Raw genomic sequence first — 23,842 nt, forward strand, 5'->3', positions numbered from 1 at the left:
AGAACCACCAGGAACTGAAAGTGGCTGATGGAGGTAGCAGTCAAAACCAGAGGAAGTGAGAAATAAGGGCTGATCCTGTATCAGACTTGCAAAGCCCCTGACTGCACAAAACAAGGTGATTTTGCTTAACAGCTTACAGCCTATAAAAACACAAAAAATGAGGGCAGGAGAGCAAAGACAGCAGAAGAGGGAGCATCCTCACCCGGTAACGTTGAGAAAACAGCGCAAGGACCTGAGAAACAGCTCGAGACCTCGACTGCCCTGAAGCGGTGCATAACACCGATAAATCACACTGTGTGTCACTTTGCTTCCTTGTTGCCCACGTTCAGCAACCGCAGCCGTGCCCCGCAGCCTCTGACAGCAAAGGCTCAGCCCCAGGGAGCGGTGGCACGGCTTGCCACCCTGGCTGGGGCTGGAAAGTCTCGTCGCGAGGTGGGAAAAAAAAACTTCCTCTCTTTGTGGAGGGAGCCCTCACCCGCTTGCTTTTTGCATGAAGGGATGAGGAGGCTGGAAGGGTCCCCCGGCTGGCGTGGGGCCAACATCCCCGGCAGGCAGCCCCGGAGGGAGCGAGGCACAGCAGCTTGCCTGGTCTCCGCTCGACCCGGCTATTTTTGCCCCACGTGTGAGTGAACTGACTCGGTGAGCTGACTTTTGGGGGGGGGGAAAGGGGGGTTGTTGCTCACAGGCAGTATTTCCAAGTACCTCTGCCATTTGCCCCTGTCGCGGCGCAGTGCAGCCAAGCAAGGAGGCGGGCAGCTGTGCTCGTGAGGAGTTTCGTTTCTGCCCTCCGATGAACAACAGGAGGAAAGCGGGCTGGTGCATAAGGAAATTAAAAAAAAAAAAACATTGCATATTATTTCTAGAGCTATGATGAAGTCAGTACCTTTTCATGTCAGAATTGGTTTCATTTCTTCTGATTCTTGTCACAGTGTGTAGGTGGAGCCTCTAAATAAAAAAGCACCAGAAGTTGGAAAAAAGTTACTGCTTCTCCTTGCTACTGGACACTACACAGGTAGAAGTTTCTCTTTTCCTTCTTCTGAAAATAATCATGCAATTTTTGACTGTTATCTTCATTCCTTTTAATAGGTGCATGTGAGAAGGCTGCATGAGAGCCTAAAGTGTGATGAAACAAGGTTGCCAGGAGTAGGATTTGTTGTTTTCTGGGGTGGGGAAAAAGAAAAGACATTAGTATTATTTCCTCTTTAAAGGGAGATGACTGAGAGATGGCATTTACATTGGAACACAGTTTTTAAAGTATGTACTGTGGGGGGGCCATGTTCAGCAACATGGTCTAGCTGGCAGTATTCATGTGTAGCATCATAAGCTTTGCATTGCTTCATTTTTTTCTGAGAAGACAGCTAGAATTAATAAACGTACAACCCAGAGACTGTAGTTTACCCAAATAGCCTGAAGTCTCAGGATGCGTCAGGCAGAAGTCCGTGCGCTCCTCTGGCTGAACACAAGAGTGAATAAATGCAAGAGCTGTGTGGGTTCAGCACCACAGCTTTGCGCTTCGGGTTTGATAGTGGATTTTGTTATTGCCCCTCGAGATGCAAAGCCAGGATTGTTAGAGGAAAAATGAGGCAACTCTTCAGGACCGTCAGCAGGTCGGTGCTTCGTGCAGATGTGTAGCGCAGCACTTCGTGCTGTGCCGGGGGAGGTTTCCGACACACAGGCAGGCAAACATCTACAGGTAAGGTTCAAGGAAACCAATATTATCCCGATGACAGAGGCAGGGGCAGGTCTGGCGAGAGGGGTGTTATCAGACTTTCAGTATCAGCACGTCATCCAGGTGTCACATTTCGCATGTGGATTCTGGCCAGTTTTAGAAAGGCACTTAAAAATTACAGCTCTTTTTTTCCCCCTCTCCTTCTTTCTTTCTTTCATCTGATGTTGTCAAGGCTCAGTACACAAAGAAATCACTATGCCTGCATGGCACAGTGAAGGGTTGCACCAACCTATCTAACCTTTTCCAGGTCCAGGTGGAGAATAGCCGGCTAGCCCCAGAAATCCATGCATGCTGATTTACTCTGCTGCTTACTGTAGGTATCTTTGTTAGCCTGTGTATCTGTGTGCACACGCTGTGGTCTGCACTGTAGACCTAGCTAAAAAGCCTTCTAGGTATGTGGTAAGATATAGCCCTTGCACTAAAATATTTCAAAGTTGTCACTTTTTTTGTCAGACTCCTTAAGTCTCAGTTTCCCACATGTCACAAGTTTATCTTGCAAGATCTTTCTTTTTCTTTTCATTTTGTTTTTCCTGGTGGCCTTACTACACTATTTTTGCATTTCATCCTATTCATTATAAGGATGGCTAAAGCTTGCTGTAGAACCTCTTTCTGAAGGAAACACATCCATGTTTAGGAAGTCATATGCTAGAACCAGTACATGAATAACTCTGAACACGGCCAAATGAATATAAATAATAATGTAAAAGGGACGGAAAATCGTTCCTGGGTAATATTTACATTAAATTAAAAATTTACAGAAAGTGTTCATTCCACTAAATTGGAAGGCAGGTAGAGAATGGGAGAGGCAATAAAAGGGATTACTGTTAGAAACATTATCGGTAAATCATTTCCTGAAGCAACAGAAAATCACAAAAGAACCTGGTGGCCAGTGAATGGGGAATATGTGTTTGTTGCAGATAAAGCACTGAGTCCTCATTCAAGGAAGAAAAATCTTATAATTCATTAACAGAAAGAGAAAAAAGTTCATACTGAAATATTAAAGAAAGGAGATGTGTGGAGAAAGATGAGGGAACTGTAAAATGAGTACCTATAAAGAAACTAAAGTAGCTTAGTCATCTTTTATTGCTGGTCAAAGTTCAGAAGTTTCCCCATAGTCATTTATTTTTTATTTTGATAAAAGGAGACAGGAATATCTATTTAAAAAAATCATATTGCTTTATTAAAAAGGAAGAGTGAATAGCAAGTGTGGAATTAATCTTTTTTTTTTCTAACTTGCTTTACACATTGAAAGTATAACTTATGTTGTGTCTGATCATCCTGTTTTGACCTCTGCCTAAATTAGAAAACCTGTAAACTTAATTCAACCAAAAAATTAAAAGAACAGGAAGTTATTTCAAGCAAAAATGTATTTCTCCTAATTCATTTTCCCAAGTGTTTGAGTTAAACAGATCTTGTTTTTGGCAGGGGAGGAGGTTAAAAAAAATCTAGCTTTGAAAAAATACTGTTGGGGGTTTTTTCTTTAAATCATTCTCTCTGGAAATCACTTTCCCTGGAAAACGCCACATCAAAAGCCTCCAGTTTCTTCAGTCACCCATAGGAAATACCTCAACAAAACTTTTACATAAAGAAAAGCTGAACAAGAAAATAAAAAGTCTCCTAGTTTTCCCTTCTCTAACATCATGTCAAGCAAAGTCTACTTTTTAGAAAGGGTTTTAAACTATAGAGGGGGGAAATGAGATACTGAGCTTCTAAAATAGGTGTAAGACTTGCCTCTGTCAAGTGTTTCCACCCCAAGAGAGGTGAGTTGGCCGCATAGCAGACTATGGCTTGGTGTGTCCTACTCTCATTGCCGGTGGCCCACCCATGTAGACTCTCCTTGTGCAGCCACACAGCCCTGTACTCCTGACCCCAAGTGACTGGTTAAGCATTCGCACACACTCTCCAACCATGCCCAGCAGCTGCCATACTGACTGAGTTTCTCAAAACACCTTTCAGCAAAATATTTCATTGAGGAAAACTGGCTTTTTGCAAAAACTGATGTAATTCCCCCCCTGCCCCCCCAAAAAATACTCTTGTTTGCTCTGTGGCAACTTCTTTTTTTGAAAACACGAAGAAAGCGTAAAAGAGGTAGGGAGAAGTGTTTCAAGTCTATCCTCTGGAGAGCAATTTTAGTGATTTGAAAAAAGCTGTGGCACTTGATATCTACTGAGGGTTTGAATCAGTAAATAAAAGTGGTGTTTGATTTTCTCCGCTATGATCACAGTTGCAAGCTGGAGTCACTCAGTGCCCCATGTTTGATTTCAGAAGCTGTACGAAACAGTGGTTGGACCAGACAGTAATCACTATTTAGTGAAGCACTTATAGACAATCTACTTGGTAGACCAAAAAATCAACCGACCATGGATAAGAAGAATGTAGCCTCCACTAAAAGACCCAACCTTGCCCTGGAGAACAATGGGTTTGCATCACCTTCCTTACAACCATCTTCAGAAGCTTTTGCAGTACCTCTCCCACCAGACTTAGAAGATGAAGGACTTCCAATGTTGGAGAACATTGAGAGAAAGCCTAACTATGAGCAGAAGGAGTTGAAGAAACAGTATTACGGAGAACAGGACAAGGTAAGGCAGATACCAGAAGAGGGCATAGATCTTCCCCACTGTTACTCCTGTGTTTCACTTTGTGCTCCAAAATGAATTCCCTTGCCTCTTTGGGCAATCTGCACTTGTTAGGTCTAAGCAGAAGAGTACTTTTGGGATCAGGGCCAAGCAGTCATTTGTGCAGCTAGGAAGATAGGTACCTGCAATTAATCTGCAGGCATAAAAAATGCAGGTGTAAAAAAGGGGATGGCAGCAGCCTAGCAGCAACGTGTATCTGTTTCATTGGCAACAATTAGCAAATGTTGAACAGAAATCCTAAAATCTGAGATATTTTTTAGGCTCTGCTACCTTCAACAGAAATACAAAGAAAGGTTAATAATAAGCTGTGTTGAATATTTGACACTGAAAATGGATTGTTTTTAAGTCTGTGTCATAGTTAATGAAGTTCCTTGAGAACGGTTAGGACTTACTAGCTAGTAGACATCATAATGAAGATAGTGGGGAGGGGTTACCACCAATAAGATTTTAAAATACCTGCCTCCAGTAATGTGTGCTGCCTTTCTCATCTTGAAAGAAAAGTCTGCTCTGTTTGATACATCTGACTGATAGACATATTTTCAGAGGTGGCTTTCTTAGACAAAGGTGATGGTGGGAAACTTCAATTTTTCTTTTCAAAAAATCAGGTATGAATGTGCCTGGCACATTAGGGTCTGTAAAATATTGGTGTTCACAAAATTGCATTTCTAAATGCAGCAGTCAGACTGGAATGTGGAGAGAGGAACAGGGAGAAGAGACCAAGATGATCTTTATACACTTTAGCTGGGCTTATTTAACAGCAGGTGGACCAGTTTTGTAAAGGGCTGGAAATTATTCGGTTTGTTCTCATGAAAATGAAGAGCCTGTGTTAGTATCTGGCACATGTATCAAAAACAAAAAATGACAATAATCAGTCATGTAAAACAAATCACTCATATTCATCCTTTACCCTAGCCTAAAATGAGGCAAAGAAAGAAGAGCCATGATGATCTAAAAGATTTTAGCCACCTGTTAAGGACGCTACAGCAGAACACTTTTGGTGTCTGCGCACAAACTAAATCTTCAAGCTTCAAAACAAAGATTTAATAAGGTATTTTATACTAAATTCTCTTATTACTGGGACTAGTCTTCATATGCATACACATACTTCAGTACATCTGTAGATGAGTGGAAGAAAATGGCAGTTATTAAACAAAATAAATTAACAAAGCACACTTAGTAACAAGGTCTCCTTTTACTCTTTACCTTCTCAGGATAGCTTACAAAGTTTGGTATGTTTACTAAGGATGGTCACTGAGCCAACCTCAACTGATTTTGTTGTATTTACAGACACCTATTTTTAATATGGAGGTGCAAGGATGCACAGTGGTATGAAGCGCAGCTTGATGCCAGTACATAAGGTTTAGTAGAGAATGATGAGCTGGGAAAGATGCCTAAAAGGGTTTTTTTGTGGAAACAACTTATTTTAAAATTACAGAAAATTCATTGTAAGTTTAACTCCAGCAGGCAGCAGAACATACCTTGTACAACCAATATGAGGAAAAGATCCGACCCTGCATTGATCTCATCGACAGCCTAAGAGGTCTTGGAATAGAAAAAGACCTGTCTTTGCCCGCAATCGCAGTGATCGGAGACCAGAGCTCTGGGAAAAGCTCTGTCCTAGAAGCCCTGTCTGGTGTTGCTCTTCCTAGGGGCAATGGTAAGAATTCACCTTCTCAGGTTTTCACCTGAATTTCACTTTGATGAGGTGGAAGGGATTTTTTTCTTTTTTTATTTTTTTGGTCCAGGATTGGGTAACTCCATGACTGAGACTATATCTAAATTGTGAAGCTCCAGGGGCCTTCTCAGCTCTGGTTTCCAGTAGAAGAAATGGATGTGCAGGGTAACTCCAACAAGGCACATGTTCTGGGTGCTCAAGAGACCAGGAGTAAGAAGAATATAGCGTCGCGTACTTGCCCCAAACTGTGGACAGACTGAAAGGTAGCATCAGCTGACTCTGTGCATTTCCCAGCAAAGAGTAGTGCAGCAGAGTATCAGTTTCACATGGAAGACTAGTTTTGAAATTTGCTTTTTGGATTGGTTTGGGTTTTTTTAACAAGATTTTCTTACAGATACCTTTTTTTGGCAAAAAATGTACAAAGGTCTTTACTTACAAACATGTGCCTTGGATGTTATTTAAGTCAGAGAAGATTGTTGGAAGACTTTGCAGCTCAAGAAGATTCAATTTCCAGCTCTGTGTGTGTGTGTGTGTGTGTCTGTACACGCATATATAAGTTCTGCAAGTATAGGTTCTGCAAGTTCTGTATAAGTTGAGAATACCATCTAGTCTTTCAGAATGGACTTGAAGATAAGGTTTTCATAGAATGTAGGTGCAGCACTGAAACAGGTCACCCAGAGAGGTGCGAATCTCCATCCTTGGAGGTTTGCAAGACGAGATGTGGCTGGACAGAGCTATGGCTGACCTCAGCTAGTGCCGGTGACAGTCCTACTCTGAGTGGGAAGTCAGACAAGAGCCCTTTGGCAATGTCTCTTGGAACATTTCTGTGTCTCTGTGCAAGTATTAGGCAACCCTGTGTACACCACACAGTCCATGGCTGTGTATCATACATAACAACTGCTAAGAGAGTTACCTCTGTCTTTGGAACTGCTGCAGGTATTGTTACTCGATGTCCCTTGGAACTTAAACTGAAAAGAATACCTGCCACCCAGGAATGGAGAGGGAAAATTTGTTACCGCCACATCAGCACAGAGCTCCAGAATGCCTCTGAGGTGGAGAAAGCAATAAGAGAAGGTCAGTTGTAATGTGTTCCCCTCTGATATGGCTTGCTCAATCTCCTCTGAATCCTTTCTCTCCTTTTCTTAGGCTGAGCAGCAGTCCCCAGACTAGCAGTGATTATAGCCACAAGTAACACCAAGAGCTGAATTCAGAGCAGAAGAAGGTGGGGTAGCATAATATAACTCTCTCAAGACAGTTGTACTACTTACTACTTCAGTGGTGAAGATGATCCATGATGTCCGATAAAAGCTCAGGCTGTGTCCTCAGCTGGATGCTGTCTGCCTGGTTTCGGGAGGTTGTCTGTCAAATTGTAAACATGCAAAGCCCTAAATGCTTCCTGTCATCAGTCAAAAGCTCAGAGAATGCTTGAGTGTCTGTGGCTGGAAATCTTATGATTTTGGAGAATATTGCGAGAAGGCAGAGTGGAAGGCATATAGAGCTTCTGCCAGCTAGTGTGACCACAGCCTCAATCATTGCCCTTCCCATGTCACAGCTTTACTGTTATGGTATTTCATGCTGTATAAGGAAAAATTTTTCTTACTGTCCTGGTTTCGGCAGGGATAGAGTTAATTTCCTTCCTAGTAGCTGGTACAGTGCTGTGGTTTTGATTTAGTCTGAGAATAATGTTGATAACACACCCATGTTTTAGTTGTGGCTGAGCAGTGCTTACACTAGTCAAGGACTTTTCAGCTTCCCATGCTTTACCGACTGAGAAGGCTGGAGGTGCACAAGAAGCTGGGAGGGGGCACAGCCAGGACAGCTGACCCAAACTGGCCAAAGGGACATTGCATACCATGTGACGTCATGCTCAGTACATAAACTGGGGGAAGCTGGCTGGGGGGGGGGGCTGCTGCTTGGGGCCTGGCTGGGCATTGGTCAGCAGGTGGTGAGCAATTGCATTGTGCATCACTTATTTTGTATATTCTTTTATCATTAGTATTATTATTTTTATTATTTTTCCTTCCTTTTCTGTCCTATTAAACTGCCTTTATCTCAATCCATGAATTTTACTTTTTTTTCCCGTTTCTCTTCCCCATCCCACTGCGGGGTGGGGAGTGAGCAAACGGCAGCGTGGTGTTTAGCTGCCTTCCGGGTTAAACAGCAACACTTACCCAAAGGGCAGTAAGTACTTGCCCTAAATGTGAAAGTTGGATTGTCCTTATTTCCTTGACTAGCACAGCTCTGCAACATTGTTATTTGTCCTAATGTTTTTTCATTAGCTTTTCAATATATTATTTGGATATTTTTAATATATCCTTCCAAAACCGGCAAGGCAAGTGGTATGAATTGATTAAGCTAATTACAGAGCTGAAAATCTCTCATGAGAATGACTATGGGGTTTCCTTGCTCCTCTATTCTGTTCACAGTTCAAGCATTATTGCCTTATAAGATCTGAGACAAATTACTTGATCTCTCAACCTCTCTATCAAAATGAGAAGAATATAGAATAACACCTATTTACCTTTCAAGACAGCCAAGGATTAATTAATGCCTACAAAGTGTCTTGATGTTGAGGAAGCATTTCTACAACTGACCAATATTTTATCTGATCACTTTCGTTGTGGTTTATTTACATATATTTTGTCTGCATATATGAGAGTTCATAAGTATATGCTCTGTAAAATATTACAGTTCACATTCCAAAAGGACTCCATGTATCCATGTATTGCATAATAATTTCCTTAGATTTTTGCATAAATGGATTTACCTGCGTGGCTGGATCTGAAAAAAGCCAAGTCTAAAAGAGCCTTAGGTGGTAGTAGGTACTTTTCGAAGTTATTGTCTTCAGCTTCACTTTGATGCATTGTTTGACGTTTGTATTCATTGTCTTGCTCTTTTCTCCTTGCAGCCCAGGACGTTGTGGCTGGTACTAGAGGTGCCATTAGTGGAGAACTAATTTCCCTAGAAATTCAGTCCCCGGATGTCCCAGATCTGACACTAATTGATCTTCCTGGAATTGCCAGAGTGGCTGTGGGGAATCAGCCAAAAGACATTGGGGAACAGGTAAAACTCAGTCTCATAATGCCAAGCTGTGCACAGGGTCACTTCTGTAACCTTCCTCATATGCGAGCCTTTGCTGTAGGACACTGGAGTTATTATGCTGGGCTTCTAAGCCAGCAAGAGAGCTACGCTAACAAACAAACAGGCCTATTTTTCCGGCAAGGAATTGCCAATAGGAACAGTGAGGTCAAGGATCTCCTGTCTGCCCTGTCGTGCAGGAGGGAGCTGCCCACACTAGCCATGAAGGAGCCACCTCAGGTACCTTGACACAGCCTACTCATCGCAGCACAGAATAACCTGGCCATATGGACCCTGAACACAGTGCTGCCCCCGTGTCCCTTCGCTAGACTGCAGTCTGGAAGACAGATACATCCCAAAATGAGTTGTCTCTTACCAGCTCTGTGGATGTATTGGCAAAGGTGAATAGATCTGAGTTCTTGTAAGCTCTTCTGGAGCAAGGCAGCAAATTGGCCCTCTCACAGGTTTGTTGCTCTGTCATTCCTTACTTACAGAGCACATCAGAATCAGACCTGTCCTGGTTTTTCTCATCCCTTAAGGGATCCCAGCAGACCCTTTTTGAAGTAAACAGAATATGCGTTAAAGTGGAGGGGATCTCTACTCTTCCTCTGGCTGCTTTTAGAAGAAATGCTGGGGAATGCAAATAAAACTCTAGTTGGACAAGGCCAGCTGTGAGGGTGATGTGCAGGAGATGGGTGCATTGTTTCCCCTAAAATACCTTTAAATAGGAACTTGGAATAAGAGTAGCCCAAACTAAACTAGATATATCAACAAAAATGAGACAAGATTGGACTGTCTGGGCTTTACTCTCTGGGAGAAGAGTAATTTCATTTCACAATTAGATAGTAATCTTTCTATTGTATTCAGAAGAAAGCAGCAGGTGTGACATGATCCACACATTTCCATCGTCCCCAGCTGCCTGCATGCTTCAGAGATGGAGGCTATAGCATTGTAGCATGTCAGAAATTGGGATGGATGGGAAGTAGAAAAGAGAGGCACCTTTACCACAACTCAGAAAAAAGAGTTAACTTACTTCAGTATAGGCACACTAGAGCTGTGTGAACCTTTTGTAATACAACACAAAGCATGAGAAATTCTTTTAGTTTGGCATTGAAGCATAGAAACAACGCCAACCAGATGTCATGTGTGACTTGTTTTTTTTTTTTTCACAAATACTCCACTGAAGACATTTGCTCTCCTTTCAGGGATACAAATTTGAGATTTATCGGCATAATCTAGCTTGCTTTCTTTCCATAAGTGTGTACCTAGACATCAGAACTTGTTTTTCTTACATGTGATTATTTATGAGATATCTTTAATATTTCCATAATGAACGACTATATGCATGAGAAGTTAAACTTCACATAGCTTTCAGGACAGGCATAACAACAGTCTGGTCTCATTCTTGCTAGATGTTTGGATTAATCTTGACGTAGGAAAAGAGGCTCCATTCTTCTGCTGACCCATTTCCATGCCATCCTCTAGCATGTAATACTATCCTCAGTATATGTGACATTTGATGTCATCACACAGTGGCTCATATTGCTAGAAATGCTCACATCCTACATGCAAGCATCTGATTTCACTGAACGTCATTACTGCTGCTGTCTTGCATTGCAGATCAAAATGCTACTTAAAAAAATTATTGGCTGCAAAGAGACACTCAATTTGGTAGTGGTGCCATGTAATGTGGATATTGCAACAACAGAAGCACTGAAAATGGCTCAAGAGGTGGACCCCCATGGAGAAAGGACACTAGGTGAGGCAATTTTTAAGCTACAAGTTGAAGAGAAGTGCAAATATTTTTTTCCCATGAAGGTCTGATGTTCTCTATTCCACGCCAGATCTGTGAAATTAGCTACTAGAAGAAGGAAAAAAAAGAAAACAGCCTAAATAAACTATTTACAAAGCTTGAGATGATCCAGTAGCTCTAAGAATCCTTCAGTTTTGAGTCTTGCTGGCATTCATGTTATGAATAATTGGAAATTGAAAAATCTCAGCGTTAATGGCGGGAAAGCTTTGCTGCTGCCTGTTAAAAAAGGTTTGCAAGGCAAAAGGTGTGGTGGGAGGCCAACTGTAGAGCAAGTTTTACAGTGCAAAGCCCAGGAGCTGAGAGCTTTCTAGGAAAAAGAAAACAAAACAAAGAGAAGTTGCTTTATAACACATGGTACAGACCGTTCCCACTCTGGTGGCAGGGTGTCCTACTGCACCTCTCCCACCTTTAACTTCTGCACTCGACTAACTTTCTCTTTGGGTAACTTCACAGGGATCCTCACGAAACCTGACCTGGTGGACAGAGGAACGGAAGAGTCTATCATTAACATAATACGAAACATGGTCATCCCCCTCAAAAAAGGTTACATGATCGTGAAGTGTCGTGGGCAGCAGGACATCCATAACAATCTGGCCTTGGCCAGTGCAATCCAGCAGGAGAGAAAATTCTTCGAGACTCATAAACATTTCAGGTACTTATCACAGAAAGGACCTAATCGAAAACATATTAAAGTCACTTCAAAGCTTCCTGTTGACTTGCTGAGATTTAAATTAGGGTTACAAACAGGTATTAATTATACTTGCTATTTCTCATTGCTCATGTAGTGTTGCATTCCAGTAAGCCAGAAGGATTTTATATGTCAAATAAACTTTTAAAATGTATTTTGGATGCAAGTTCAATATATATCTCTCCTTAACTCTGGGAGAAGTGCGATGAACTTCAGAAGTTCAGAATAGTCCCAAAGAATTCAAGTTAAGCGCACTTCAAGTCAAGCACTGAAGTATTTCTATTCACTGGAAAACATGGTGAAACTCAGCATGACAAAGGATACTGCTTGTGCTGAGGGCACAGGTTTCCCAAGAAGATGACTCGGCAGCAAATCAACCATAATATAGAGAATGGCAGGTGAAAAGGGTTTTGAATCGGTGTACTTCACACATGCAGAAATAATACTGCAGCACATTAATCTGCTGTTAGAATTTGCTATTTTCAGATTCTTCTCTGTTTCCCTTTGCTTAGCCAGTAGCAGTAGCTGTCAAACAACTCTTGCATAAAAGCCACGGTGCCCAGAGAGTCCTGGGCAGCTGCCGCATCTGTACTAGCACTCCCCAGAGGACCCTTTCCTTACTCAATTTGTGTAGTAGAACTAGTGAAAACAGAGCAGAGCATCAGTGCTGCCTCCTTGCCTTGCACACGCAGTCTATCCAAAACCACCTTTTCCTCTTTTTTGCAGCATTCTTATGGAAGAAGGAAGGGCCACTATCCCTCATCTGGCAGAGAAGCTCACAAATGAACTTGTGAGACATATTATTGTAAGTAACAGAGGTGCCATACTAAGCTGTTTGTATCAGTTACAATCTAATAAGTTCAGCCCTTCAGCCTTGGATTGCAATTGATTGCAATTGGATTGCATCTTTATATGCATAGATAATACTTAATTATCCTTCAATCCGACCATCTGAGAACAAATTGAACTGAGAGTTAGCGGTAAAGAAACCCAGGCTCTGTCCTCAGATTTGCCTTTAAGCTGAAGATTGACAATAGGCAAATCATTTCATCTACTTGTGACTCATAACTCCTGCCTTTTCAATGGCAGCCATATTTCTTCTTGTTTGTGAAGAGTGTTGATTGGCTGGGTGACAAGTTACTGCTATGAGCTTGCTAAAACACAATAATTTCTATTTAACTGAAAATGTCTTCAAAATCTCAAGTAAGATCTAATTGTTTTATTATATTACTATACTAATATAAGTATATATTACACAAATCTGTAAGTAATATATCTTATTCCATTAAGGGGAAATGCTAAAATACAGGGAACCTCTAAATTCAGTCCTGAAGGAGAAAAAAAAAATGTATTTATATAACCTTACATAAAATAAGCAACTAAACAGCCATGTTCAATCAGGTATTTATCAAGAATGGAGGGGTCAGTACATTCCTTGCATCACCACCTCCCTGGTGCAACCTGTGGGGACATAATGTTTGGCTCACTGTAGGTGAAATGTTGCCCTAGACTACAGCTACTCTGCCCGCCTCGCAGTGAGGTCCAGCCTGATTTCTCAGGTATATCCTAGCCCCCTGCCTTCTCCCATATTTGCACTTCCATGCTATCCCACTATCACGCGTGGGATGCAAGGACAGTGAGCTCTTGGACTCCTAGGAGCAGCAAAGATCATGGGCAGGTATAGGTCACTCTTAGAGGGATTTTGTTTTCCTTCCAAGACCAGACATGTTCAACCTACCTAAACATCCTTCTTTACTGTCTACCCCCCAGAAAACTTTGCCAACACTAGAGAACCAAATACGTGAGGTGCTCCAAAAAACGTTACAGGATCTACAAAAGTATAGCAGAGGCACACCCAGAACAGAGTCTGAGAAGCTGATTTTCCTCACAGATGTAAGTATCAATATTGGTTTGGTCACAGAACAGAGCAAGGAGGTAAATGTGGGAGAAAAAGAAACCACCTAAAGTTATCAAACCGTCAGCATGGACCACCAGGAAGCTTGTGGTATCTGTCACTGAAGTGTTTTAAGAGTAACATAGACAAACCTCTGACAGAAATACATCATTCCCACAAAAATAATGGATAACAGGAGCTTGTAGCCCCTTTTAGCAATTTTTTTCCTGTGATTATGTGATAAGAGAACTGAACAACAACTCAGTTGATTAGTCAAAATCAAGCATCTCAGAGAGGGAAAACTTACACTCCTGCCTGCCTGACATTTTGAAGGGTTTCCATTGTTTTCAGCACTCATAAGATCAAATGCATTCCTGATATCAAAATATGGTGTGCAAGTCCATCTAAGTGTCTCGTCTTGGGGAGCTAATCCCTCACAGTAAGCTTTCAGCAGGCCAGCAGAGGTGCTTATGAAGGCTCACCAGCCTTCAAAGACTTCATACAAGTCTGGTCAATTAGAATTTAGTAAATGGTTGTAGGAGTCCACAGGAAAACAAAAAACCAAACCAAACAAAAACAAAAGAGTATCAAGTTCGTTTTCCTCTAGCTGCGCTGATTTTGAAAAAAAAAAAACCAGGAGCTAAGAGCATAAAAGATGTAAGGGAGGGATGTTTTCAATGAACCATGTTCCTGCTTTAAGATCAAATGACTGCAGATTGACTTAACATATGCAAGTTAGTCTGAAGAAATGAAACTTTACTATATTGCTTGCTTGTTCTTTAATTCATTACAGTTGATCAAATTCTTTAATCAAGACATCTCTCAGACAATGCGTGGAGAGGAACAGTTGTTTGGAAATGAAATCAGACTGTTTACAAAAATCCGCAGAGAGTTTCAAACATGGGAAGTGATCCTCCTAGAGTGTGCTGCAAAGGGTAAGCACAGAAAACCATCACTTGCAGCTGACCTGAGATTCCATTCCCTTGCTTTTAAATGAAGACACAGCATCATCAACAGGTTGTTTTCAAGAAAGTGATAAACAAGAAGCTAGGAGCATTGATCTGTTGTAGTGTTAGGCAAGTTATGCTTTGGTCCTTGGGGACAAAGACCCAGCTTGCGTTAAATGCTGTCATTACAGAGAGATCAGTGGAGGTCTCTCTTCTCCCTGCAAAGCGGTAAAATCAAGACTGTGGACCCTGGCACAGAACCGGTTGGTGATTCTCTGAACCATTCTTCTAAATAATAGCAACAAAACCAACACCAACGCTAATTAATAATAATAATAAGCTATTATTATTATTATTATTATTATTATTATTATTATTATTATTATTATTATTAATGTTTTGGAATTTTGGTCTTTTTTGTTCTACTTATCTTTGGTTTAAGGTGTGGAGAAAGCAATTCTGAGTCTGAAATAACCACAACCTTGTAAAGAGTACCCCTTTCTGTGCATCACTCACCTTGCTAATTGCTTAACTGAACTCAGTTCTAAACTGAGGTGTAGGGTGATACAAGCAGGCTGAACTCTGCTGTACACTCAACATCTTTTGCAGCATCTTTTTCACATCTTTCAAAGACCCCGTCATTTGCTCTTAGAGATGAAATAGCATCAGCTGCCAGTCAAGCAGTAGCTCTTGAAACAAGTTCTTTTAGTCTTTGATATACATCTATGTCAACATCACTAGTGACTCTGAGATGATAGGTACAAATAGGCTGCAAAGGTGCTGTCAGCCAGAGACAAATATATGTATATATATGCATATATGTGAAGAGAGACAGACAGACATTGGTGTATGTCAATGTCTCTTATGTCCCATCCGTGAAGTACCAAGCCAATCCATGATTTTATGGAGAGGAATAAAAGAGTAAGACAATGAAGGCATGAAGAAATAGATGTAAAAAGGGCAGAAAGCACTAACAGATGCATGCAGCTTCTTCAGAGGACAAAGAGCAACTGAGTTGCAGAAGATACGCAAGGCATCACATGGCAGCTGAACCACAGTAGGGAATCCTCTGGGCATGTTCAGGTTATCCCTGTTGATTTAAACTAATACATCCAACTTCACAATAGGATCAGGGTAGCAGCACACAGCAGCTCTTACAACAGCACAGCTCTTGCTGATAATATGCTGCCCCAACATCATGTGTACATATGCTCAGGTGAAGTATTCACACGTGCAGCAGAGTAAGTTCACTTACATTGTGTAGATGAGGCGCTTGTGTAGATGTAGACTTGTATAGATGAGGCGCTTGGGGACATGGTTTAGTGGTCATGGTGGTGTTGGGTTGATGGTTGGACTCGATGATCTTAGAGGTCTTTTCCAATCTTAATGATTTTATGATTCTATGATTCTATACATAGCTTGAAAACTAGAGGTAGCTTTAGCGAGCCCTTCCTCAATGAAAAGCATTGTTATCAGCCACTGCTAGGATTTCTGAAGGTACATTATTGCATGTCAGATGATTCTGTTTAACTTCAGCTTTCTTATGATGAATGAAATTATTAAAAATAGCAGATACTTTGGATACTTGAAGCCTTGAACTTTCTGTTGCGAAGCTGATAGATGTTCTTGTGGCTGTGTTACAGCTTTGTACTACCTTAACTATACAGGTACATTTGCAGACTCTGAACCAGATACTCCACACCTACTTCTGTCTTTTCTTTTTCTTTTTCTTTTTTTTTTGTTATTATCCAACCATGGACTCATATACCTGAATGTTAGAATTGAATGCATCCATGGCTTGACTTCTACTTCCACATGTGCACTTGATCCATGACTCACAAATTTGACCCCAAAACAGGGCAATCTCAAAACCTTTCAAAACACTTAGAAACACATCTTTGCCTGAGTATGTAAACCAATTCAAAGGGATATACTTCATTTAAGATGGCAAATTTGTATAATGACAACAAAGAAATATTGACTGTGATAGCTTAAATAAAACTAGCTAGTCAACAGTAGATTCCCTGGAATAAGACTGTTTAGTGAGTTTGGGGTTTTTTGTTCTGAGTTTTTTAAAACTCAGAAGTGACTGGTAATGCCCACTTCTGTGAGGGTAGCAATTCCAAGAAGAACCAGTATTTTTGAGCCCCATCATAATTTCTGGATTGCTTTCTGTCAGTTAGATGCTCAACCCAGTGTGTGAGATGGCTTATTCACTGAGCGATAATGTGTGTTAGCTCAGTTCTGTGGTAACAGTATTGCTTGAAAGATCATCTCAGCAGTTGTTCTTCTCAAGAGCATGTCAAAGAGGATAAATAGACTTCCTTCTTAAAACTGAAATTTATAGATTGAGTGATTTAGTAGTAAAGCAATGTTATTTTAATATTACAGTTAAAAAAACTGTACCCAGTAAAGCATGGAAATATGAAGACCAGTATCGTGGACGGGAGTTCCCAGGCTTTAGCAATTACAGGACATTTGAGGACATTATAAAAGAGCAAATCATAGAACTGGAGGAGCCAGCGGTTGTGATACTGCACAACGTGATCGGTACGTCTCGCAGGCCACATGAGGCTGTCACGTGGGAGACACTGGTGTGTCTGACAATGTTTTTCCCAGGATAAGCCGATATTCTCACTGCTGGAGCAAGAGATCCAGCCAGGATACTTCAGAGTGGGGAAGTGAATCTGATTCAACCTGGGGGCTTGCTTCTTCTCTAGAGCCTCCAATTTCTACACGCGGTCTCCAGCATTAATACTTTTCCCAGTGGCTGGTGGAAGGGAGTTAGAAAGTAACTATAATAAATAACACAGTAAAGAAATAATATAGTAGAAGTACCTGGTGCCAGCGGAGCAGCTTGGTATTCCCAAGCCCGGGGAGTGGCGTTCACGAATCTGAACTGGGAACCCAGCTTCTTTGCCAATTCTTTGCATGACGTTGTATGTATTATACAGTGACTGCTGGGGCTGGGGGAAAGGGTACGTAGTTCATCCAGTAAAAAGCACCCAAGGAAAAAGTATGTCATGATCCTCTCTCTCCTACGTTTGCCTTAGAAGGCAGCTACAGCGTCTGTGCCAGACTCGGTGCTCTGTATTATATGCGCTAGCCCCTCTTCCTGGGGAGGCCACTCAGGGGGTGAGATGCAGATGTGCTTACATGGCCAAGTGATGGCACATCTGGTCAGACACAGCTGTAAGCACAGAAATTGCTTTATCAAAGAAATCTCAGTGATATTCAATCTCTCAGGTGTTAAGTGGTTACAGGAGGTCTTTAATGGCTCACACTCTTAGACCTATAAATCTAAATTCCTACTGGTTTGTATTGGCGTAGTGCATCAGTACAGCTGCGGAGCTGTTTCTGGATGAATACAGAAAATGAGTAGTTTTCCCAAGTGTCATATTAACAATAGCTTAAAAACCTCGCTTGCTTACCTGACTTTATTTTGTCTGTCTGTTCTTCCCTTAGGACTGGTTGAAGAGAAATTTATGGAACTCACTAAAAGGCATTTTGCTAATTTTCACAATCTAAACAGAGCTGCTAAGGTGAGACACCACCTATAACCTGAGATAAGACAAGAGCAAGACAGAATGGCATTTGTAAATACAGCCATGCTTACGGTACCTATCCCATTGCATTACCCTTATGCAAGCATGGAATTTCTTGCAGTCCTATGGTTTTTATAAAATAAGGAAGAGCTTGAAAACGATCGCATGTTTATAATGGCACTAATGAAAGTGCATTTTGCCTTTCGGTACAACTTTGACAAGATCTAAAACATACATTCCTCATTCATTCTGGTCACATTCTTGATGCGTAGAACACAATGCAAAGAAAACCTGGTATGGCTGCCTTGAAGAGTTTATAATTAATTTCAAATTTAAGTCCTGCAATGATTTGTAAGCGTGTGGGCAGCCTCAGAGCGCTAAACAGTGCTTTTCCCTCTCTGAAAGGCAAGCCAGGGCGTTAGCCAGTGCAGGAATCTTATCTTTAATAAAAGGGAGCAGCAGCAGGCAAGCCAAAAATCATTCAACTATGACAGAGTTAGATGACTCTTCACAATTTGGGGGATTGCATGTTTTGGGGTGGAGTTAAATTATATGGATGTCACTGAAGACCTTTTCTCAGAAAGAGCTTTGAGGAAGAGATGAGAAGCAGTGCTGGACAGCCAGAAAGCAGAGTCCACTCACAGGGTACTGCTGAAAAAAAAAGGAGACTCAAAGGCAAATGTGAGTGAAACAGATGGTTTGCTATTTGGCTTGGATGGCCAAACCCTACTGAGCTCCCAGGCCAACCAGACAGCAAGCAAATAAGCTATTTCAGCCAAACACAGAGGTGTGTAGGGAGGGTCTTTAGGCATAACACGGTGTGAGGGATGAAGAGGGAGGAAGTTCTGGTAGACACTGAAGATAAGAAAAAAAATGGGATGCTTTCTTAGGGGTGCTAGGAAAGCATTTTAAGGGAATTTGAGACTGCCTTCTCTGCCCCCCCAGACTTTTAGGTAGAAGTATCAAAAAGGCCGGAAAGCATCAGATGACTGCAATAGAGGTGCCAGACAGGGAGGTGTTAGACCGGGTTGGTTTGCTGACAACAGATAGGAGACCAAGGTTTTTGAGAAGGGCAGGAGGGGCAATGGAGTTCACATCAGTGCCTGCTGTCACTGCCTACTGCAAAAGGGAGAGGCAAACAAAATGCATGCAAAAACCGAGGACAGGCTGTAGGCTGAACTCATGGCTGGCCATTGCTGCTTGTTCCCGTCACCCTTGTATTTTCCTTTGGGGTCCAAGCACCAGGTTTTGACTGATACCACTCGTGTTTGAGGGGACAAAACTGCCACGTTTTCCTGCTCTTTCACAACAGAGGAACCAGAATCTAAAGCATTACTCCATGTTCCCAAGAGCCGGTCTGGGATTAGACAGTGCTTGCAGCAAGGACTGTTGAACACTGTGCCCACCTTGCCATTCCCTGGGGATGCTGCTAAGCACCGGCACCTTTGCAAAGGAAGCAAATGTCTGAGAACTTGTTGTTCTTTTCTTTCTTAGACCAGAATTGAAGACATCAGACAGAAACAAGTAGCGGAGGCTGAAAGACATATCTGGACCCAGTTTAAAATGGAGAGAATTGTATACTGCCAGGATGACCTTTACATTAGCGATTTAAACTCTGTTAAGGCAGAAAACACTATCAAAGTTGGCAATGGGAAAGAGTTGCAGGTTGGATCTGTTTCGAGTCAAGAGCCCTCCTTTGTCCAGGACATGGTTTCTCACACGAAGGCCTATTTCAATGTGAGTTTACAGACTATGATACAGCAGTTCTTCTGCACCCTGAATGCTATAGCATATAGCCCTCGTCCAGATCTCACTGTAGTCATTATGAGTCTTTCATGCAATACTACTACTATGCAGGGAATAGTAGCCAGAGGGTATAAGTGTCTCATCCAGGTACACGCACAGCTTCTGTACGAATAAATAGGAGCTTCTGACCAGTGATGAAAATGCCAGGACAGAGCTGGTCTGACGGGCTGTGTCAGCACAGTCGCTGGGGAGAAGTAGTTGCGCACTGCAGGGTATGGTGATTAGAAAAGCCTGCAGGTTGTTAAAATGACAGCTGGCTCCTAAACCACTCGTTAGCTACCCCACAGCCTGGCATGGCTCCCTGCTGCGGCTGTCCCTCGCTCGGAGAATATGCCATCAGCAAGTGAGTCCTCTTCTCACCTTCCTCCAGCCTTTCACAGAGAAGGGGGTGACTCCCTGCTGCCTACACAGCCCCACACCAGTACAATGCTCTCTTGCTGGCTCTCCTATGGGGGCAAGTGTCAGGGGGAGGAAAGGACAGTCACTTACCTGCATGGAGGAGAGGATAGGATGGGGAAGAGCCCTTGGCCCTGTAATTAGAAGTTATTGATATTCATTTGATGGCAAGGCCCCCTCTCCAGCAAAGGAAGCGATGGTCCTAGGATTGCTTTCCCCACTGCAAGTTCGTCTCATGGTTTTCAAATAATACTAGTTTCCACAAGCTTAACAACATTATGTACAGCACTTCGGCATTTGGCATGGCATCTGAGAGCTCAGGTCAGCTCAGCTTAGCCTCAAGCCCCTCTGCATATTCCTGCTGCCAGCAGAAAGTCATGTCAGTGGCTTGCAGTCAGATTCTAAATTAATGCGGCAGGAGGAGTGGTAATAAAACGTTAAGTTAAAATGGATTCGGCTATCTGTAGAGATCAGAGTGCGTATGCTGTATTGCAGATAGCTCCACAGAATTTAAGTCTCTGAAGACAAATGTGACGTTTTAACAAAGGATCATATTAAAGAAAGACAGCAAAGAGAACACGCAGTATCAGGATTTGCTCTTGATCTTTGTTTCGTAAAACTCCCTCAGAAAGCAACAAGTTCAATATTAATAATGCAGTAAAGTAGGTAGCAGCTCACCTTGAATTTCAATAGCAAGGTTTTGACAAATTCCTGTGATTAAATGTTCAGGCTGCTCAGGCTGATGGAGAGAAAACCATCGGCTTTCAGAGAACAAGAGACAAAGGCAGAACTGCATGAGCTCTTCCCTCCTGCCTTGCTATACTCTCTGCTATAACACAAAAGTCCTAGATGCTAGTTATACATTTTTGTAAATGCCCTAAGCACCATTTTCAACCATAATAAATGCCAGGGCATCATATCTCCATGGGACTTATGCAATGCCAAATACACTTTGAATGAGATGGAAGCTCTTAAGTGTCCATGGCCTTTGAAAATGGCATGCATGAATCTGTGTCACCTATGGCAGGACTGTCAAGATTCTGGGTAGAGTTTGGCTCCAGAAAAACAATCATATTTAAAGCACCTAGGCTCCCTCCTGCCACGGTCAGTAGTGCCTAGAGAATACGTAGGCTCAGTAAGTGCTTTAGCTGACTCAGCCGAATTGCTTGCTATTGACTAGATCTTTGCAAACTAGGAAGAAAAACTAAACATCTAGTCTGAGGTATTTTTCAGCTTGAGCTCAACCCCATCCCTGTACATGAAAGATTTGCAGCCACTAAGGTCCAGAGGTATCTAAAGTCAGAAACACCTTAGACTTCTCTGGAAACGGGCTGCCTAAACCCTATAGGACCTACAAATCGAATGTGCCTCTACCTGGTCTTCCCACTGCCATTTTCAAGTCAGGTGCCACAAAAAGGAAGGCGGCACCTCTCTCAATTGCAGACAGTCACTCAGGCATAAGTGCTCACCTGGCACCAGGAGGGCTGGAGTCAGCTCCCTCCCAGCACTGGAGAGGTTTTGAACCTCCCATCACCCAAGAGAGAGCACCAGCTAAGCCCCCAAGCCCTGCGGTTGTCTCTGGGGAAAGACAGGGAAAGGGGAAAGGGCCCCACAAGCTCTTCTAGGTCAATCTGTTTCAATTTGCATAAATAACTAGACCAGACAGTTTGTCAGGTTAAGCAGAAAATTATCTCATTGAGATATCAATAGATGTAATGTAGGCACAGTCTAGTTTCACTATTGCTGAGGACATTTTTCTTTAAGGCGAAAGCTTACTCCAAAGCTGTCTTACACTTAAAAGGACAACCACGTCAGAAATACCACCTAAATACAGGAATTTACCACCTTTGGGAAAAATCACTGTTTGATTTCCTGTACCATAACGGATTGGTAGTGTTCAGAGAAGACAGGTTTGACGACAGAAATTGTTCACAAGTACTATTCGTCAGGTGTGTCCTTGTATAACTCTTACCAATGATAGCTGGCAGAGCTAAGCAGGGAACAGCTTGCCTTGGGTTTAGTTTGCTGAGGAGAAAAAGCAATAGCTGACATTCCCGTAACTCTTAATTTTTAGCTCTTTAGGCACAAAAGAGACTAATGGCAAACATTTTTTGGTTCCTAGAAGCACTCACTTCTTGAACAGTAACTCAATATATTTTAAAAACCTGCTGTCACTGCTTACCAGGTTACCTATAGCGCCTTCCTTTTTTAGTTCTTTTTGGGAAACAAGTCTTCTGCCTTTTTTTCCCCTTCTTGCAGGGAGCAAGTAAACGCCTTTCCAATCAGATACCTCTGATCATCCTGTCTTCTGCCCTTCATGACTTCGGGGATAAGTTACAGACCACAATGTTGCAACTTTTGCAAGAAAAAGACAAATTAAGCCATCTTCTTCAGGAGAACAGCGAAGCTGCTAAACATAGGAGCTACCTCAGTCAACGAGTTAATCGTCTCACCAAAGCCTGCCAGTACCTGAGAGACTTCGCCTCGCTGTAGGTGTCTTTGTTTTTCAGAAGTATTTTTCTACTCTTGTTTTCTATCATTGAAGAACTTTGTAAACCCCCCTAAAAATGTAACGTTAGCACAGACCTTTAACACTCATTTCTAGTGTTCAGTTCTGCTTGATTTTCCATAACCAGTTATATGCAAACACCTACCCTTATGTAAAGTGCTCCACTGGGGGAGTTGTGATTAAATAAATGTTATCCCGTTTTTAAGCATTTGCTTCATGAACTCTGTACAAGCATTGAAATAGTTATTAAAAAGCTAGAGCTCTGAGGGTTGTGTTTCATTGTGGTTTTTTTTTTTTAAATAAGGATGAGGGCTTTCAGCTGTATAACTCACAAACTGTAGAAATCAAATTATCTAATTTTCCTAGGTGAAGCTTACTGCACAACCCTAGCAATCTCCCGCTTCCCTTTGTGTTTTTGCCTTGCTGGGGTTGTCTTTCCTGCCATCACCTGAAAGATGACTCTGCAAGGTGTCACCACTGTTAAGTCCCAGCCCAGTAGGTAGAGAGGGTGCACATGGTGGGCATGAAACAGTTCCAGCCTAGAGGGAAAAGAAACTTAACTTCATCTGATCAGTACATCCACAGGATGCGGTTCGCTCTGTTTCTCCTTTTTCAGTTCTCTGATTTGTAGAGAAAGGCTAAGTGGCTCTTTCTTTTGGATGCCTGGAGCATTGCCTGAAATTTGGGGACTGACGGGCAATTCAATAGATGGCAGGATTTGGGTGTCCAAAAGGGATTAAACCACCCAGGATGTTAAACATTAGAAGGGCGTCTCAGCATGTGGCTTGCTGCCTTTCTCCTTCCCCTCCCCAGGGCAAGGAGAACCTTTCCAAAAGCTCTTTCATTTCATGGAAGCCAGTGCAAAATATAATACTGCACGCTGTATTCATGACATCTTTCATATGGAGGACTTACTCTAACGGGCAAAGCTGTGCTTTGTGTAGCAAGAGTAAAGTCTGCATTCAGCTAAAAAAAAAAAAAGTCCTTGTACCAGCGTGCCACGTAGTAATTTCCAAGACGCTTAGAAGAGAAGCCTTCTCTTCAGGCTGGAAATGATAGAAGGTGTTTGACCCTCTGACATGAAACTGCAGCAGCAGATGGCTGACTTCTGTGACACAGCATTCAC

At 42.2% G+C, this 23,842-nt stretch overlaps 1 protein-coding gene across 3 annotated transcripts; it reads left to right on the forward strand.

Annotated features, from left to right (window-relative positions):
• The first annotated feature begins 558 nt into the window (after nt 1-558).
• Nucleotides 559-22,976, forward strand: LOC143168141 (interferon-induced GTP-binding protein Mx-like). 3 transcript variants are annotated; one of them, XM_076354293.1, is made up of 15 exons: nt 559-622; nt 930-1,012; nt 3,995-4,308; nt 5,827-6,022; nt 6,977-7,114; nt 8,949-9,103; nt 10,739-10,877; nt 11,385-11,583; nt 12,346-12,424; nt 13,390-13,512; nt 14,307-14,448; nt 16,852-17,010; nt 17,926-18,002; nt 19,500-19,742; nt 22,467-22,976. In XM_076354293.1, exons 3-15 carry the CDS (start codon nt 4,090-4,092, stop codon nt 22,698-22,700), a joined length of 2,103 nt encoding a protein of 700 aa, XP_076210408.1. In that variant the 5' UTR covers nt 559-622; nt 930-1,012; nt 3,995-4,089; the 3' UTR covers nt 22,701-22,976. The 3 variants fall into 3 exon arrangements, with proteins under 3 accessions (XP_076210408.1, XP_076210398.1, XP_076210418.1); XM_076354283.1 differs by having other exon boundaries at nt 609-639; XM_076354303.1 differs by having other exon boundaries at nt 609-639; nt 5,830-6,022.
• The last annotated feature ends 866 nt before the right edge of the window (nt 22,977-23,842 follow it).

Source organism: Aptenodytes patagonicus, chromosome 1, assembly GCF_965638725.1.
Source record: "Aptenodytes patagonicus chromosome 1, bAptPat1.pri.cur, whole genome shotgun sequence".
Taxonomy (NCBI): domain Eukaryota; kingdom Metazoa; phylum Chordata; class Aves; order Sphenisciformes; family Spheniscidae; genus Aptenodytes; species Aptenodytes patagonicus.

Excerpts from the sequence above, each read along its gene's own strand:
- LOC143168141 (XM_076354293.1), top strand. The coding sequence starts at position 4,090 with ATGGATAAGAAGAATGTAGCCTCCACTAAAAGACCCAACCTTGCCCTG. Across the intron at positions 11,584-12,345 it reads GAGACTCATAAACATTTCAG|CATTCTTATGGAAGAAGGAA; the intron begins GTACTTATCACA and ends TCTTTTTTGCAG. Across the intron at positions 19,743-22,466 it reads ACACGAAGGCCTATTTCAAT|GGAGCAAGTAAACGCCTTTC; the intron begins GTGAGTTTACAG and ends CCCTTCTTGCAG.